General features: G+C 43.9%; 1 protein-coding gene across 2 annotated transcripts in view; it reads right to left on the bottom strand.

Moving 5' to 3' along the window:
• Positions 1–2,674: 2,674 nt before the first annotated feature.
• LOC115168642 (RBBP8 N-terminal-like protein) overlaps positions 2,675–19,491 on the bottom strand; it is a 34,092-nt gene continuing 17,275 nt past the window's right edge. Inside the window, exons 2-14 of one of the 2 annotated variants that reach the window (XM_029724098.1) lie at positions 14,777–14,921; positions 14,246–14,287; positions 12,052–12,147; positions 11,031–11,143; positions 9,773–9,848; positions 9,500–9,690; positions 9,322–9,374; positions 9,113–9,204; positions 8,198–9,014; positions 6,805–6,913; positions 6,643–6,701; positions 6,357–6,468; positions 2,675–2,964 (exon numbers count right to left, since the gene is read on the bottom strand). In XM_029724098.1, the coding sequence (XP_029579958.1) occupies positions 2,894–2,964; positions 6,357–6,468; positions 6,643–6,701; positions 6,805–6,913; positions 8,198–9,014; positions 9,113–9,204; positions 9,322–9,374; positions 9,500–9,690; positions 9,773–9,848; positions 11,031–11,143; positions 12,052–12,134 (1,776 nt within the window). In that variant the 5' untranslated portion in view covers positions 12,135–12,147; positions 14,246–14,287; positions 14,777–14,921 and the 3' untranslated portion in view covers positions 2,675–2,893. The remainder of the gene's footprint in view (positions 2,965–6,356; positions 6,469–6,642; positions 6,702–6,804; positions 6,914–8,197; positions 9,015–9,112; positions 9,205–9,321; positions 9,375–9,499; positions 9,691–9,772; positions 9,849–11,030; positions 11,144–12,051; positions 12,148–14,245; positions 14,288–14,776; positions 14,922–19,491) is intronic. The other variant, XM_029724099.1, reaches the window with a different exon arrangement.

The raw sequence follows: 19,491 nt of genomic DNA, 5'->3' as shown, positions 1-19,491 counted from the left end.
CAAAATATATTTTATATTTTGGATTATTCAAAGTAGCCTTTGCCTTGATGACAGCTTTGCACAGAACAGAGAGTGGCTCGGGTGGTTTGGTGTCAATCACCCGAGCCAAGACAATGCAGGAGTGCCTTCGGGACAAGTCTCTGAATGTCCTTGAGTGTTCCAGCCAGAGTCTGGACTTGAACCCGATCGAACATCTCTGGAGAGACGTGAAAATAGCTGTGCAGCGACACTCCCCATCCAACCTGACAGAGCTTGAGAGGATCTGCAGAGAAGAATGGGAAAAACTCCCCAAATACAGGCGTGCCAAGCTTGTAGCGTCATACCCAAGAAGACGTGAGGTTGTAATCGCTGCCAAAGGTGCTTCAACAAAGTACTGAGTAAAGGGTCTGAATGCTTATGTAATTGTGATATTATTTCTTTTTTTATAATATAAATGAGCAAAAATGTCTAATAACCTGTTTTTGCTTTGTCATTATGGGGTATTGTGATGTTATTATGTGGTATTGTGATGTCATTATGGGGTATTGTGATGTCATTATGGGGTATTGTGATGTCATTACGGGGTATTGTGATGTCATTATGGGGTATTGTGATGTCATTATGGGGTATTGTGATGTCATTACGGGGTATTGTGATGTCATTGTGGGGTATTGTGATGTCATTATAGGGTGTTGTGATGACATTATGGGGTGTTGTGTGCATTCAGGGAACAAAACAATTTAATCAATTTTAGAATAAAGCTGTAACGTAATAAAATGTGGAAAAAGTCAAGGGGTCTGAATTCTTTTCGAAGGCAGTGTATTGATTTCAAAAGAACTTCAGTGATAGATGATGGAATAGTAATAATTCTCACAGAGTCCCATCTGTGCGTTCACTGCGGTTTTGACTTCTTGTGACTGGGCTGGGGTGATCACAGCATAATCTGAGGTGTAGTCACATGACAACATGGTCACCTTGCATAACATCCTAGACCAAAGAAAAGTTTCCAGGCAGTTTTTAACATTAAAATGATCATGTCTTATTTATCATCCCATTGGTAGCATATACTGTAAGTTCAAACTACAGGAGAACAAACTGTCAATGCAACATTAATAGTCTTGTCACATTCAATATTTATTTCATATAGCCACACAAGTGTTTAAACGCTTGAAGATTCTTAGCCTTCGTTACAAAAAGAAAAGTTAACCACACCTTCGCATAAGCACAAAATATTTCAAAGTCAGATTTTTACACAGAGTGAAACATGGTAGAGAATAGCACTCTGAAACACTCTGCTGCACTAATTTCACATGTTGTCCACTGACCATGAATATAATCGACTTGGATAACATTAGTGAAACAGCAGAGATCAATGAGAGAGTTAATAATGGCTTCAAAGCTATCAGTGTTGTTCCCGTTTCATACCCCCCCCCCCTCCTCTAACCCCTTACATTACACCACCACATTAACACACAGTGTGTAGCAGCTGCAAGTGGAAAGTTAAGACTTGCAACATATGTTTTCTGAAAACCAGAAAGAAGAAGAAGAACCTTTTTTTTTATATATATTTTGGGGCGGGCTCATTTGGGTGAGAAGTTGTAACAAAAATAGCCAGACGGAAAAGACAGTTCTGCCAGGAAGGAGACATTTATGAGTATGTTAGATGAGCGCACAATAATAGTGTGAGTGAGAAGTATACATGGGGGTTAAAGAGACTGAGAGAGAGAGAGAGAGAGAGAGAGAGAGAGAGAGAGAGGGAGAGAGAGAGAGAGACAGAATGTTTCTATATTATCTACCTCACTTGCTTTGGCAATGTTAACATATGTTTCCCATGCCAATAAAGCCCCTTGAATTGAATTGAATTGAGAGAGAGAGAGGGAGAGAGAGACAGAGAGAGAGAGAGAGAGAGAGAGAGAGAGGGAGAGAGACAGAGAGAGAGGGAGGGAGGGAGAGAGGGAGACAGAGAGAGAAGGAGAGCGATAGGGGGAGAGAGGGAGAGGGAGAGAGAGAGAGGGAGAGATATATGGAGAGAGAGGGAGAGAGAGGGAGAGAGATATGGAGAGAGAGGGAGAGAGAGTGAGTGAGAGAGAGAGAAAGAGAGGAAGAGAGATGGAGAAAGAGGGAGAGAGAGAGGGAGAGGGAGGTAGAGAGAGTGAGAGAGAGAGGAAGAGAGAGAGAGAGAGAGAGAGAGAGGGAGAGAGAGAGATCGAGAAAGAGGGAGAGGGAGAGAGAGAGAGGGAGAGAGAGAGAGAGAGAGTGAGGAAGAGCGAGAGAGAGATGGAGAAAGAGGGAGAGCGAGGGAGAGAGATATGGAGAGAGAGGGAGAGAGAGTGAGTGAGAGAGAGAGAAAGAGAGGAAGAGAGATGGAGAAAGAGGGAGAGAGAGAGGGAGAGGGAGGTAGAGAGAGAGAGAGAGAGAGAGAGAGAGAGAGGGAGAGAGAGAGATCGAGAAAGAGGGAGAGGGAAAGAGAGAGAGGGAGAGAGAGAGAGAGAGAGAGAGTGAGGAAGAGCGAGAGAGAGATGGAGAAAGAGGGAGAGCGAGGGAGAGAGATATGGAGAGAGAGGGAGAGAGAGGAGAGAGAGAGAGGGAGAGAAATATGGAGAGAGATGGAGAAAGAAAGAGATAAATAAAGTAGGTGCTGCAGCAGAATTACTCCCCCTGCGTGGCCTTCAGAGACAACAGCAATGCTGGGAAGTCAGTGTGAAATACATTCTTTATCAGCTGGAGGAGGATTCAATATTTATCACAATGCTGTTATCTAGTTAGTCACTATCAAGGTTATTCCATTGAAATTAATAAAGCCCACTAGCTAGAACCATGAGGACAACAGTCAGATGGAAGACGTTCTGTTCAAGTCTTTGGCACTGGCTGCCCCTCTGTTCCAGTCCCCGTGAGGGCGTCATCTCTATTGCAGTCAGGGTGGAACACAGCTGAGAGAGGTCCTCCTGGGGACCACGATGCCTTGTTCCTCTTTCTTACATCGAACTTAACATGGATGAGGGAAGAGGCACAACAACAGAAAAGGGGTTTAGCTGTCAATGGGTTTTCTTGTTTTTCTACCCCATCCTCTCTCTCGCTCTCTCTCTCTTTTCTAAAGTGAGAGACATTTCCTGTGAAAGTGACACAATCTATTGACACTTATGCCAACTCACAGCCTTTTCTCTTCAGAGGTCTTGAAAACCTTTAATGATGGTTTTAAATTTGTCGAAATGGAACGAATTGCTCTAGCTCTATTTGCTTTATATTTTGGACATTTTGTCAGGAAATGCAGCCTCTCTCTCTCTCTCTCTCTCTCTCTCTCTCAATTTGCTTTATTGGCATGACATAACAATGTACATATTGCCAAAGCTTATTTTGGATATTTACAATATAAAAATAAATAAAATGATAATCAAAATTGTCAACGGGACAACAGTAACAAAAATAACCAAGGGTCAAAATAACCATACATTCAACAATAACAATAATCATACAGTAGAGGACATGTGCAGGTTTATTGGTCTGTCAGACACTGTCCCTCATTTTATGGCAGGCAGCAATGTAGTGCGCTGCCAACACACAGCTCTCTGCGTCCTCCCCCAACAGGACGGATAGCCTATCCTCATCAGAGAGGTCTTTGAAACCTTGAATAAGGGTTTCAAATTTGGGAAAATTACATTCTCTAATTGTTTAATATTTTTGACATTTTGTCAGGAAATGCAGCTCCGTCTCAGGTTCTGCTCTTGTGCAGTGGTTGCACAGCCTTTCCTCTACAGGGAGCCAGGTTTTCCTGTGTCTACCCTTCTCAATGGAAAGGCTGTGCTCACTGAGCCTGTACTTTGTCAAGGTTTTTCTAAGGTTTTGATCAGTAACCATGGTCAAATATTTAGCCACGGTGTACTGTCGATTTAGGGCCAGATAGCACTGCATTTTGCTTTGTGTTTGTGCTTGTGTTTCCCGATAAGCAATGTAGTTTTGTTTTGATTGTGTTGTAATTTGGTTTATTCTGATTGATTGGATGTTCTGGTCCTGAGGTTTCAGTGTGTTAGTAGAACAGGTTTGGGAACTCAGCCCCAAGACAAGCTGGATGAGGGGACTCTTTTCTTTGCTCAGCTCTTGGCATTGCAGGGCTTGGTAATGATATGAGAGGGGGTCACTGTATTTTAGATGTTTCCAAAACTTAATTGCTCTTTTTTGAGTTTTTATTATTAGTGGATACTGGCCTAATTCTGCCCTGCATGCATTGTTGGTAGTTTTCCTCTGGACATGTAGGAGAATCTTACAGAACTCTGCATGTAGGGTTTCAATTAGGTGTTTGTCCCATTTGATGAAATCATGTTTTGCAAGTGGACCCCACACCTCGCTGCCATAAAGTGCAATTGGTTCAATGACATATTCAATTCGTTTTAGCCAAATTTTAATAGGTATTTCAATTTGAATTTGCTTTTTAATGGTGTAGAATGCCCTGCGTGCTTTCTCTCTCAGTTCATTCACTGCCTCATTAAGGTGTCCAGTTGAGCTTATTTTTAAACCTAAGTAATTGTAGTGTGTACAGTACTCTATATATTTTGTACCAATTGAGAACTTTGGTCTAATTCCCTGAGATCTGGATCTTCTCTGGAAAATCATTATTTTAGTCTTTTTGGGGATACTGCCAGGGCCCAGGTCTGGCAGTACTGCTCTAGCAGGTCCAGGCTCTGCTGTAGGCCATGTGCTGCGGGTGACAGCAGGCATAGGTAATCTGCGAAGAGCAGGCATTTAACTTCTGAATTGTGGAGACTAACACCAGGGGCTGAGGATTTTTCTAGAATAGTGGCTAATTCGTTAATGTAAATATTGAAGAGTGCAGGGCTGAGATTGCAACCCTGGCGAAGGCACCGCCCCTGGTTAAAGAATTCTGTTCTTTTCTTGCCAATTTTAATGCTGCACGTATTGCCAGTATACATTGATTTAATTATGTCATATGTTTTACCCTCTACACCACTTTCAATAACTTTGTAGAACAGTCCTGTATGCCAAATCGAATCAAATGCCTTTTGGAAGTGTCACGTCCTGACCCTTGTAAGATGTCATTTTCTATAGTAGAGTAGGTCAGGGTGTGACAGGGGGTGTTTTTGGGTGGTTTTCTGGTTATCTGTTTCTATGTGGGTTTCTATTTCTATGTTGGGGTTGTTGGGATGATCTCCAATTAGAGGCAGCCGGTTCTCGTTGTCTCTAATTGGAGATCATATTTATGTAGGGGCTTTTCCACTTGTGTTTGTTAATTTGTGAGTAGTGTGTATTCTCTCTGCGTCACGGTTTTGTTGTTTTGTTATTTCAAGTATTTGGTGTATTGCAACGTTTCATGATAATAATAAATATGTGGAACTACAAACACGCTGCGTCTTGGTCCGATCCTTTAAACAGCCATGACAGGAAGTCGATAAAGCAAGCGTATATTTTGATATTATTTTGGTGGATATGTTTATCTATCAGGGTGTGTAAGGTGTAAATATGATCAGTTGTGCGATGTTTTGGTATAAATCCAATTTGGCTTTTACTCAAGACATTGTGCTTATTAAGGAAGTTTAGAACTCTTACATTGATAATACTACAGAAAACCTTCCCCAGGTTACTGTTCACACAAATGCCTCTGTAATTGTTAGGGTCAAATTTGTCTCCGTTTTTAAAGATTGGGGTTATGAGTCCTTGATTCCAGATGTCAGGGAAATAACCTACACTCAGGATCAAATTAAACAGTTTTAATATAGCCAATTGAAATTTTGCATTAGTGAGTTTGAGCATCTCATTTAGGATGCCATCAGGTCCCCATGCTTTTTTAAATTTGAGAGCCTGAAATTTCTTATAGAGCTCCTGGTCAGTAATTGGGGAGTCCAATGGATTTTGATTGTCCTTTATAGTTTTTTCTAATCCATTCAACTTCTCATGAATTTGGCGTTGTTCTGCGTTTGTGTCAATTTGAACAGTGTTGTAGAGTGTTTTAAAATGGGTTGTCCATGTGTCGCCATTTTGTATCGCTAATTCCTCTTGTTTCGATTTTTTTCGTTTTTTCCAATTTTGCTAGAAGTTGTTTGTGTTTTTGGACTCCTCAATTAGTATCAGCTGCTTGCTGTTGTACTGTGCTTTTTTGGTTCTGAGTGTACGTTTATAGAGTTTTAAAGTCTCACAGTAATCTCTCTCTCTTCCTCTCTCTCTGTCTCAGCTTCTCTCTCTCTCTCTCTCTCTCTCTCTCTCTCCCTCTCTCCCTGTCTCAGCTTCTCTCTCTCTCTCTCTCTCTCTCTCCCTGTCTCAGCTTCTCTCTCTCTCTCTCTCTCTCTCTCTCTCTCTCTCTCTCTCTCTCTCTCTCTCTCTCTCGCTTTCTATGTCTCCTGTCTCTCCCTCCATCTATCCATCCTTACCCTCTGTGTCTGTGTCTGTGTCTGTGTCCAGCCCAGTCCTCTTGGATCTCTGGCTGCTCTCTGACTCAGACAGACTGCCTTCCACTTCCTGGTGGTCTGATCTGCTCCCTGACTGTAAATGTCAAACAATGACATGACACTAACTGTAAAATGACCTCAGATCAGTTACATTTTATACACTGTGAACATATAGGAAGAACAAACAATGACATGACACTAACTGTAAATGACCTCAGATCAGTTACATTTTATACACTGCGAACATATAGGAAGAGTAGATGCTTGCCTTGCCGTTGGAGAAAAGTTGCTTCTGCAATCCAGAATTCAGAGCCTCAAGGAGCACCACTGTAATTACAGAGAAACATCAATGAACATACTACCACAGGTATGGACACAGCTGTACATGCGCTTGTACATGAACACGTAGCCTTGTCGCGCTGTCCTGTACCTGGGCGCAATGAGATGGTCAGAACAGGGACCTTCCTGTCCTCAGAGTCCTTTCCTGTCTTTTGATCTACTTTCCCCTCAGCTTCCTCCTTCTCTGGCTGCTCTTCCTCCTGTGGATGGGGTTAGACATATCACATGACTAAATCACGTGTGTGTGTGTGTGTATGTCTATTTCACATGCTAATTGATATACACTACCGTTCAAAAGTTTGTGGTCACTTAGAAATGTCCTTGTTTTTGAAAGAAAAGCACGTTTTTGTCCATTAAAATAACATCAAATTGATCAGAAATACAGTGTAGACATTGTTAATGTTGTAAATGACTATTGTAGCTGGAAACGGCAGATTATTTATGGAATATCTACATAGTCGTACAGAGGCCCATTATCAACAACCATCACTCCTGTGTTCCAATGGCACGTTGTGTTAGCTAATTCAAGTTTATCATTTTAAAAAGGCTAATTGATCATTAGAAAACCCTTTTGCAATTCTGTTAGCATAGCTGAAAATGGTCGTCCTAATTAAAGAAGCAATAAAACTGGCCTTCTTTAGACTAGTTGAGTATCTGGAGAATCAGCATTTGTGGGTTCCATTACAGGCTCAAAATGGCCAGAAACAAAAACCTTTCTTCTGAAACTCGTCAGTCTATTCTTGTTCTGAGAAATGAAGGCTATTCCATGCGAGAAATTGCCAAGAAACTGAAGATCTCGTACAACGCTGTGTACTACTCCCTTCACAGAACAGCGCAAACTGGCTCTAACCAGAATAGAAAGAGGAGTGGGAGGCCCCGGTGCACAACTGAGCAAGAGGACAAGTACATTAGAGTGTCTAGTTTGAGAAACAGACATCTCACAAGTCCTCAACTGGCAGCTTCATTAAACAGTACCCGCAAAACACCAGACTCAACGTCAACAGTGAAGAGGCGACTCTGGGATGCTGGCTTTCTAGGCCGAGTTGCATAGAAAAAGCCAGAGGAACTCTGGACAGAGGAACTATGCCTAGAAGGCCAGCATCCCGGAGTTGCCTCTTCACTGTTAACGCTGAGTTTCAGAAGAAAGTTCTTTGTTTCTGGCCATTTTGAGCCTGTAATCTAACCCACAAATGCTGATGCAAACAGACACTCAACTAGTCTAAAGAAGGCCAGTTTTATTGCTTCTTTAATCAGAAGAACAGTTTTCAGCTGTGATAACATAATTGCAAAAGGGTTTTCTAATGATCAATTAGCCTTTTAAAACGATAAACTTGGATTAGCTAACACAACGTGGTATTGGAACACAGGAGTGATGGTTGCTGTTAATGGGCCTCTGTACACCTATGTAGATATTCCATAAAAAATCTGCCGTTTCCAGACCCCAAACTTTTGAACGGTAGTGTATGTAGGATCAAGTAGAGCACCTTAAGGTTGTGGTTGTTGGGGCTTTGACTCTGTTGGCTGGTGGGATGTGTAGAAGAGGATGATGAAGGAAGAGCAGGTGTGGAGGAAGAGGAGGATGAGGAAGAGGGGGGACAGGCCTGGCTCTGTGGCGAGGAGTCTGTCCTGGTGGTCCTGTTAGATGTCTCCCCTTCTATGTACACGTCCTGTAGCGTGGGGCTGGCCTTGCTGTCCTGTGGTGACTTAATGCTTTTGGACCTCCCAGGATCAGACAGGTCCAGAGGAGAGTCAGCCTCTTTCAGACTCTCCCCGAAAACCATCTCTGCCTGCACCACTGCCTCCCTCCACGAGTGTGGCGCCACCCGCCTGTCACGGTCCTGTACCCATGCTGTTGGTCTCTCCCCGTGCTCAGTGGACAGACTCCTGGTCAGGCTGGCCTGGGGAGGGTGGCTGGGCTTGAGCCAGGCCTTCCCAAGGCTGCTGTTCTGCTGGACGTAGGTCTGTAGATTGGGGAAGCGTGGTAGGTTGAGGTTATGTTTGGATTGGGACACCAAGCCGTCGTCCACAGAGGTGGCCACGGTGACCCAGTCGGAGTGCTCCGGCAGGGGCCAGGGGAGGGAGAGACGAGCACTTTTGATGGGGCGCGGCCAGTAAGGGACCGGAGCATGGACCAGGTGACGGCTGTGCTTCTCATCTCCAGGTAGAGAGGAAGAGGTGGATAAGGAGGATGAGAAGGAGGATGAAGAGGAGAGAGGCCTGTCTTTCTGGACAAGTAGGGGGTGTGGAATGGTGGGAGCGACAGGGGAGCGCTGCTGACCAACCATCTCCGCACTATTGGCTCTAAGAGAGGGATGGGGGAAGAGGAGAAAGAGGGGGACATTTTGAATGTGAATGTGTTTCCCTTTTCTCTATTTGCTGTTATTACCTCACTTGCTCACCTCTTCTGCCCAGTGTTCCCTCTGGCTGTACTGTGCTCTGGCCTCAGTGCTTGTGGGATGGGAGTGGACATGGATAGGGGCTTATGAGATTCCTTTGTGAGATAAAAAGAGAGATGGTGGCTGAGAGAGGACAAGGACATTTTGACCTGTGATATATTCCTAGATATTTTTAGTTAACGATTTGTTATAGACAAACAAAATATGCTTACATAGGATTGTTTTCCATTCAAACCCCTCACATCTCTGCGTTCAGGTAGTGTCTCTGTTTTGTCGTAAAGGCAAGAAGAAAATATATCCTGATGATTATACTGGTGATGATGACGAGTCATCATTAAATGACTGTAAATCCTTTAGGTTCATGAGGAAAAGTGTTTTCTTTACTCTCACCGTCAACTCTAAAAGAGAGGCTGTGGTCTGTCTCAGTCTTCACTATGGACAGCCCTGCAGTGGCGCCCTCTGATGGCTGGTTAATAGACCTGATGGCGGTGAGGATGTGTGGCATAGCAGAAGGTGAAAGGTCAGCCGACTGTCTGACCTCTGGAATTGCATTCTGGGAGGAGGAATGTCCACTCTGACCTCTGAAACGACAAGCATGTTACACTCAAGCAACACTCAAGACAGGAACACAGACTCACATGTTGTAAAACATACAGAACTTACTCTAGTGCCACTCTCAGATGCCTGACTTCCTCTCGCAGCCTCTGGTTCTCCTTTTTCATCGTGTTCATCTCTCCAGCTACAAAATACAAAATACTGAAAATAATCTCCAGACCATGGTTAATGTTAAAACACTGCACTGTAGCTACAAAACAGGGAGCCTAATTGGATCTTTACACAATGCTAGAGAGGCATGTGGAGAAGGGGACCTCAGAGTGCCAATTACAGGGGGCACAGGGGGGGTCTCATGACACCCTAAAATGTGACATGAGTCCTCCTAAATGCAATGGGGGGCGGGGGGTTCTCTAATTTGTGCAACAACAAAAAAAGTTGTTTGATTGTCAAACACCAGATAGGTGCAGTTTTACAGGGTCAGCCATAGTAGTACGGCATTGTTGGAGAGAACAAGGGTTAAGTGCCTTGCTCAAGGACAGACTTTTCACCTTGTCTGCTCAGGTATTTGAACCAGCTACCAGCCCAACGTCCTAACCACTAGGCAATTTGCAATTTGTACAGTGGTAAAGATGAAAATAAATGCTTATTTCCGAATTAAACGAACATCCCCACCTCTGTGTCATGGTTTAAACAATTGTTTTTCCACATATGGCTGCACTTATCATCCCGGGACAGCCTCTTTTCAGGTGTACCAACTTTTCTTTTTACAAAAAAAGGTTATTTTTTTCAGAAAGACATCAATTAATTCAGGCTACAAGAATGTAGACCCAATGACAATTGCCAAATGTCATTACACTTTTTTGTATTTTGTAACATTTGTCTCTTTCCAATCATCAAGTGGTGTTAGTCCACAGTGCTTTGTTTGGATACTGGAGGTGTTTTGGATCGGATGAACATACGCAGGTAGTCTCCTTTCTTCAAGTGATTTGGTTGACGTCATGATTGGTTTTGATCATGCCAAATTGAAAGGTCATTAGAATAAAATAAAAAAATAAAAAAAATAAACAATAAATAAATAATAAATAAACTAATAAATAAATAATAAATAAATAAATAAACTAACAAATAAAAATAAAAAAATAAAAAAATAAACAAATCAATAAAATAATTAATTAATTCATTCATTCATTCATTAATAAACTAATAAATAAATAAATATACCATTAAATGACACCTTTACTATTAGAAGCTCATAAACATTTTGGGTGACATGGGAGGTCCCTTCAAAAAAGAACAGATTCTCCGAATGTCACAGTATAATTGGCACTCTAAATGGGGTTGATGTGATGTGTTAGCTGTTAGCTACCCAGGATGGAGATGTGCTGTAGGCTCTGGATCTGAGAGGTCTCATACTCCTGCTGCTGGCGCTTGGCTACATCCTGAGTCACAGTACACCTGTCACACAGCCCCGCCCTCAACCTAAAGCACAGAGGTCGGCGGGGGGTCAAACACTGACGAACATTGAGCTAGAGGCAGACTGGTGTTAAAGTAACTGTCCAGTGAAATACTTGAGTGAAATACTTTTCTTATAAACAAAAAAGGGAATTAAATATGTTAAAAAGCAGCTTTTCTGTGTTAGAAATGGTGTGGCTATACCCACGATAACAGAATGTTGTGGGAGCCTACCGGTCATTAAATATATTCATACGAGTAGACCGCTGATTGGCCAGCTCAGCCAATGAGGCAGGATGACATCATTCTCTCTTTGAGGAAATATCCAATCAAATCAAATAAAATTGAATTTGTCACATGCACCGAATACCACACTTGTAGACTTTACCGTGGATACTTACTAGCCCTTTCTCAACAATGAAGAGTTAAAAATAGAAATAAATAGCAAGCATTTTTGAAACGGTCTGTTTGAGATTTTTTTCAAGAACATTACTTGGGTATGGGTTAACAGAATATAAACTTTTAAACGTGATATTTTCACTGGACAGTTACTTTAAAACAGCATACACACAGATACACACACATTGGTGGCACAAAAAAATCATAGAACACTGTAATATACATGCCATTTAGCAGATGATTTATCAGTCATTCGTGCATACATTTTACATATGGGTGGTCCCGGGAATCCAACCCACTATTTTGCCATTACAAATGCCATGCTGAGCTACATAAAATACCCCAAACACAGACAGACACATTGCTACATGCCCATACAGTAGACACACACACACACACACACACACACACACACACACACACACACACACACACACACACACACACACACACACACACACCCACACACCCACACACCCCCCCCCCCCACACACACACACACACACACACACACACACACACACACACACACTCACCTGTTTTCCAGTTGTTTGATGTTGTCTGTGAGTAACCTCTGCTGCTCTCTCAGCTGTTGGTTCCTGTTGAACAGCTCCTCCATTCTCTTTGTATCACTGCTTAGACCATCACACCAACAAGTGCTGTATCAATACGTCTCCCACACATCAACATATCCCCCTTTACTGAATCAAATCACAGGTGTAACTGTCGTTTCTAGATTCAACGGTGCAGTAATACGTAGCAATACACCACAATATACACATAATCCCCAAAAAGTAAAAAGAGAAAGGAATTAAGAAGTAACAGAACGAGCTATTATAACATTATTAAAGTAACCAGTGTTCCATGACTATGTACGTAGTGCAGCAGTCTCTAAAGTGGAGAGTAGGGCTGGGTACTGGGAGGAGGCTGGCTAGTAGCAGTCTCTAAAGTGGAGAGTAGAGTACTGGGAGGAGGCCGGCTAGTAGCAGTGACTAAGGTTCAGGGCTGGGTACTGGGAGGAGGCTGGCTAGTAGCAGTCTCTAAAGTGCAGAGTAAAGTACTGGGAGGAGGCTGGCTAGTAGCAGTCTCTAAAGTGCAGAGTAAAGTACTGGGAGGAGGCTGGCTAGTAGCAGTGACTAAGGTTCAGGGCTGGGTACTGGGAGGAGGCTGGCTAGTAGCAGTCTCTAAAGTGGAGAGTAGAGTACTGGGAGGAGGCTGGCTAGTAGCAGTGACTAAGGTTCAGGGCTGGGTACTGGGAGGAGGCTGGCTAGTAGCAGTCTCTAAAGTGCAGAGTAAAGTACTGGGAGGAGGCTGGCTAGTAGCAGTGACTAAGGTTCAGGGCTGGGTACTGGGAGGATGCTGGCTAGTAGCAGTCTCTAAAGTGGAGAGTAAAGTACTGGGAGGAGGCTGGCTAGTAGCAGTCTCTAAAGTGGAGAGTAGAGTACTGGGAGGAGGCCGGCTAGTAGCAGTGACTAAGGTTCAGGGCTGGGTACTGGGAGGAGGCTGGCTAGTAGCAGTCTCTAAAGTGCAGAGTAAAGTACTGGGAGGAGGCTGGCTAGTAGCAGTGACTAAGGTTCAGGGCTGGGTACTGGGAGGAGGCTGGCTAGTAGCAGTCTCTAAAGTGCAGAGTAAAGTACTGGGAGGAGGCTGGCTAGTAGCAGTGACTAAGGTTCAGGGCTGGGTACTGGGAGGATGCTGGCTAGTAGCAGTCTCTAAAGTGCAGAGTAAAGTACTGGGAGGAGGCTGGCTAGTAGCAGTGACTAAGGTTCAGGGCTGGGTACTGGGAGGAGGCTGGCTAGTAGCAGTGACTAAGGTTCAGGGCTGGGTACTGGGAGGAGGCTGGCTAGTAGCAGTGACTAAGGTTCAGGGCTGGGTACTGGGAGGAGGCCGGCTAGTGGTGACTATTTAGCAGTCTGATGGTCTGAAGATAGAAGCTATTTATTAGCTTTCGGTCCCAGCTTTGATGCACCTGTACCCGCCTTCTAGATGGTAGCAAAGGGAACAGGCCATGACTCGGGTGGCTGAGGTCCTTAATGATGTGATGTGGCCTTCCTGTAGATGTTCTGGAGGGCAGGCAGTGTGCCCCTGGTGATGCGTTGGGCTGACTGCCCTCTGGAGAGCCATGCGGTGGCTCCCGACAGAATGCTCTCGATGGTGTATCTGTAGAAGTTTGTGAGGGTCTTAGGGCCAAGCCAAATTTCTTCAGTCTCCTGGTCTTGAAGAGGCGATGTTGCGCCTTCTTCACCACACTGTTGGTCTGGAAGGACCATTTTAGGTCCTCAGTGATGTGCACGCCGAGGAACTTAAAGTTTTTAACCCTCTCCACTGTGAAGATGTGGATGGGGGGGCGAGCTCTCTGCCATCTCCTGTAGTCCAAGATCAGCTCCTTTGTTTTGTCAACATTGAGTGAGAGGTTGTTTTCCTGGCAGCACACTGCCAGGGCCCTCACCACCTCTCAGTAGGCAGTCTCGTTATTGTTGGTAATCAGGCCTACTACTGTTGTGTCGTCTGCAAACTTGATGATTGAGTTAGAGACGTGTGTGGCCACGCAGTCATGGGTGAACAGGGAGTACAAGAGGGTGCTGATCACGCACCCCTGTGGGGCCCCCGTGTTGAGGATCAGTGTGACAGAGGTGTTGTTGCCTACCTTCACCACCTGGTATCACTACATCTTCCACATATCAATATATCACACTTTAGTAATGTGCTTTGAAATGGACATTTACTCACCAGCCCTTTTATTGGTTAGCTCCTGCAATTTCTCTTGCCATTCTACAGAGAGAGAGAGGGAGAGAGAGAGAGAGAGAGAGAGAGAGAGAGAGAGAGAGGGAAAGAGAGTGAGAGAGAGAGAGAGAGCGAGCGAGAGAGCGAGAGAGAGAGAGAGAGAGAGAGAGAGAGAGAGAGAGAGATATGGAGAGAGAGATGGAGAGTGAGAGAGATAGAGAGAGATGGAGAGCGAGAGAAAGAGAGGGAAAGAGAGTGAGAGAGAGAAAGAGAGTGAGAGAGAGAGATGGAGAGCGAGAGAGAGAGGGAAAGAGAGTGAGAGAAAGAGAGAGAGAGAGAGAGAGAGAGAGAGAGGGAGAGCGAGAGAGAGAGAGAGAGGGAGAGGGAGAGAGAGGGAGAGGGAGAGAGAGAGAGATTGTAGATGGATTGATAGATAGTTAGATCATGTTAGAATATTAATTCTACAGTATTGTCTTGTGTGGTACCACGCTCATATCTCAGATCATCAGCAACACGGCAGAAGAATTGATCACTCACTTTGGACCTCTTGGTCATGGGACTCCCTCAGTTTGTGGAGGAGATTGTTGAAACCATCCAGAGCCATGGAAACACTGTTGTCACAGCTGACCTTTACACAGGACCCCTCTCTCTCAGCCGTCATCCACTACAGAAATGTCCTCAACTGGGGAAGAAAACCAACCAAAGCATACTACTGTAGGTTCAGGTTTCCACAAGAGCATGCCAGAGCGCAGCAGACCTTAAGGCCTTAACTTCCACAAATAGGAGGCAAACTTATTCAGAGATATTGGATATGAAAACAACTTGGAAAATGATAACTACACATTTTTTAAGGTCTGCGCCAAAGGCCTCAATTTGTGTCTACTATGTGTATGTGTGTGTGTGTATGTGTGTGTGTGTGTGTGTGTGTGTGTGTGTGTGTGTGTGTGTGTGTGTGTGTGTGTGTGTGTGTGTGTGTGTGTGTGTGTGTGTGTGTGTGTGTGTGTGAGAGAGAGAGAGAATCACCTGAGACCTGTTAGCAGACTTCCCTTATCTTATTTTTTTAATTTTTTTATTTCACCTTTATTTAACCAGGAAGGCAAGTTGAGAACAAGTTCTCATTTACAATTGCGACCTGGCCAAGATAAAGCAAAGCAGTTCGACAACATACAAAAACACAGAGTTACACATGGAGTAAAACAACATACAATCAATGATGCAGTAGAAAAAAAACAAGACTATATACAATGTGAGCAAATGATGTGAGATAATGGAGGTAAAGGCAAAAAAATGCCATGGTGGCAGAGTAAATAAAGTATGGCAAGAAAAACACTGGAAAGGTAGATTTGTAGTTTGAAGAAAGTTAAAAGTTAAAATATAAATAATATGGTGCAAAGGAGCAAAATAAATAAAATAAATAAATACAGTAGGGGAAAAGGTAGTAGTTTGGGCTCAATTAAAGATGGGCTATGTACAGGTGCAGAGATCTGTGAGCTGCTCTGACAGCTGGTGCTTAAAGCTAGTGAGGGAGATAAGTGTTTCCAGTTTTAGAGATTTTTGTAGTTCGTTCCAGTCATTGGCAGCTGAGAACTGGAAGGAGAGACGACCAAAGGAGGAGTTGGCTTTAGGGGTGACCAGAGAGATATGCCTGCTGGAGCGCGTGCTACAGGTGGGTGCTGCTATGGTGACCAGTGAGCGGAGATAAGGGGGGACTTTACCTAGCAGGGTCTTGTAGATGACCTGGAGCCAATGTGTTTGGCGACGATTATGAAGTGAAGGCCAGCCAACGAGAGCATACAGGTCGCAGTGGTGGGTTGTATATGGGGCTTTGGTGACAAAACGGATGGCACTGTGATAGACTGCATCCAGCTTGTTGAGTAGGGTATTGGAGGCTATTTTGTAAATGACATCGCCGAAGTCGAGGATTGGTAGGATGGTCAGTTTTACGAGGGTATGTTTGGCAGCATGAGTGAAGGATGCTTTGTTGCGAAATAGGAAGCCAATTCTAGATTTCACTTTGGATTGGAGATGATTGATGTGAGTCTGGAAGGAGAGTTTACAGTCTAACCAGACACCTAGGTATTTGTAGTTGTCCACAAATTCTAAGCTAGAACCGTCCAGAGAAGTTATGCTGGATGGGCGGGCAGGTGCAGGCTGCGATTGGTCGAAGAGCATGCATTTAGTTTTACTTGTGTTTAGGAGCAGTTGGAGACCACGGAAGGAGAGTTGAATGGCATTGAAGCTCGTCTGGAGGGTTGTTAACACAGTGTCCAAAGAAGGGCCAGAAGTATACAGAATGGTGTCGTCTGCGTAGAGGTGGATCAGAGATTCACCAGCAGCAAGAGCGACATCATTTATGTATACAGAGAAAAGAGTTGGCCCAAGAATTGAACCCTGTGGTACCCCCATAGAGACTGCCAGAGGTCCAGACAGTAGGCCCTCCGATTTGACACACTGAACTCTGTCAGAGAAGTAGTTGGTGAACCAGGCGACGCAATCGTTTGAGAAACTAAGGCTACTAAGTCTGCCGATGAGGATGTGGTGATTAACAGAGTCAAAAGCTTTGGCCAGGTCAATGAATACGGCAGCACAGTAATGTTTCTTATCGATGGCGGTTACGATGTCGTTTAGGACCTTGAGCGTGGCTGAGGTGCACCCATGACCAGCTCTGAAACCAGATTGCATAGCGGAGAGGGTGCGGTGGGATTCAAAATAGTCGGTAATCTGTTTGTTGACTTGGCTTTCGAAGACCTTAGAAAGGCAGGGTAGGATGGATATAGGTCTGTAGCAATTTGGGTCAAGAGTGTCACCTCCTTTGAAGAGGGGGATGACAGCAGCTGCTTTCCAATCTATGGGAATCTCAGACGACACGAAAGAGAGGTTGAACAGGCTAGTAATAGGGGTTGCAATAATTTCGGCAGATAATTTTAGAAAGAAAGGGTCCAGATTGTCAAGCCCAGCTGATTTGTAGGGGTCCAGATTTTGCAGCTCTTTCAGAACATCAGCTGAATGGATTTGGGAGAAGGAGAAATGGTTCAACAGGTCTACATATAAATCATAGAACATGGAACATTGTTGGTGAAATCTCCAGAATTTGCTGTAAGATGACACTGCAGTCCTGTCATGTGATGTCCTTACAAAAAGGCCATGAAACACAGCATGTCTACAGGGGCAGTACAGTAGACTATAACATGTCTAGAGGAGCAGTACAGTAGACTATAACATGTCTAGTGGAGAGGAGCAGTACAGTAGACTATAACATGTCTAGAGGAGCAGTACAGTACACTATAACATGTCTAGAGGAGCAGTACAGTAGACTATAACATGTCTAGAGGATCAGTACAGTAGACTATAACATGTCTAGAGGAGCAGTACAGTAGACTATAACATGTCTAGAGGAGTGGAGCAGTACAGTAGACTATAACATGTCTAGAGGAGAGGAGCAGTACAGTAGACTATAACATGTCTAGAGGAGCAGTACAGTAGACTATAACATGTCTAGAGGAGTGGAGCAGTACAGTAGACTATAACATGTCCAGAGGAGTGGAGCAGTACAGTAGACTATAACATGTCTAGTGGAGCAGTACAGTAGACTATAACATATCTAGAGGAGTGGAGCAGTACAGTAGTCTATAACATGTCTAGAGGAGCAGTACAGTAGACTATAACATGTCTAGAGGAGAGGAGCAGTACAGTAGACAATAACATGTCTAGTGGAGCAGTACAGTAGACTATAACATGTCTAGAGGAGCAGTACAGTAGACTATAACATGTCCAGAGGAGTGGAGCAGTACAGTAGACTATAACATGTCTAGAGGAGCAGTACAGTAGACTAGAACGTGTCCAGAGGAGGAGTACAGTAGACTATAACATGTCTAGAGGAGCAGTACAGTAGACTATAACATGTCTAGTGGAGCAGTACAGTAGACTATAACATGTCTAGAGGAGTGGAGCAGTACAGTAGACTATAACATGTCTAGAAGAGTGGAGCAGTACAGTAGACTATAACATGTCTAGAGGAGTGGAGCAGTACAGTAGACTATAACATGTCTAGTGGAGCAGCATAGTAGACTATAACATGTCTAGAGGAGCAGCATAGTAGACTATAACATGTCTAGAGGAGCAGTACAGTAGACTATAACATGTCCAGAGGAGTGGAGCAGTACAGTAGACTATAACATGTCTAGGGGAGCAGTACAGTAGACTATAACATGTCCAGAGGAGTGGAGCAGTACAGTAGACTATAACATGTCTAGAGGAGCAGTACAGTAGACTATAACATGTCTATAGGAGAGGAGCAGTACAGTAGACTATAACATGTGTAGAGGAGCAGTACAGTAGAATATAACATGTCTAGAGGAGCAGTACAGTAGACTATAACATGTCTAGAGGAGCAGTACAGTAGACTATAACATGTCTAGAGGAGTGGAGCAGTACAGTAGACTATAACATGTCTAGAGGAGTGGAGCAGTACAGTAGACTATAACATGTCTAGAGGAGCAGTACAGTAGACCTTAACATGTCCAGAGGAGTGGAGCAGTACAGTAGACTATAACATGTCTAGAGGAGCAGTACAGTAGACTATAACATGTCTAGTGGAGCAGTACAGTAGACTATAACATGTCTAGAGGAGTGGAGCAGTACAGTAGACTATAACATGTCTAGAGGAGTGGAGCAGTACAGTAGACTATAACATGTCTAGAGGAGCAGTACAGTAGACTATAACATGTCCAGAGGAGTGGAGCAGTACAGTAGACTATAACATGTCTAGAGGAGCAGGATAGTAGACTATAACATGTCTAGTGGAGCAGTACAGTAGACTATAACATGTCTAGAGGAGCAGCATAGTAGACTATAACATGTGTAGAGGAGCAGTACAGTAGACTATAACATGTCCAGAGGAGTGGAGCAGTACAGTAGACTATAACATGTCTAGAGGAGAGGAGCAGTACAGTAGACTATAACATGTCCAGAGGAATGGAGCAGTACAGTAGACTATAACATCTCTAGAGGAGCAGCATAGTAGACTATAACATGTCTAGTGGAGTAGTACAGTAGACTATAATATGTCTAGAGGAGCAGTACAGTAGACTATAACATGTCTAGTGGAGCAGTACAGTAGACTATAACATGTCTAGAGGAGAGGAGCAGTACAGTAGACTATAACATGTCTAGAGGAGCAGTACAGTAGACTATAACATGTCTAGAGGAGCAGTACAGTAGACTATAACATGTCTAGAGGAGAGGAGCAGTAC

This window comes from Salmo trutta, chromosome 30 (assembly GCF_901001165.1).
Source record: "Salmo trutta chromosome 30, fSalTru1.1, whole genome shotgun sequence".
NCBI lineage: Eukaryota > Metazoa > Chordata > Actinopteri > Salmoniformes > Salmonidae > Salmo > Salmo trutta.
The sequence above is the reverse complement of the archived record's forward strand: the minus strand, read 5'-3'. Positions and strand labels throughout refer to the sequence as shown.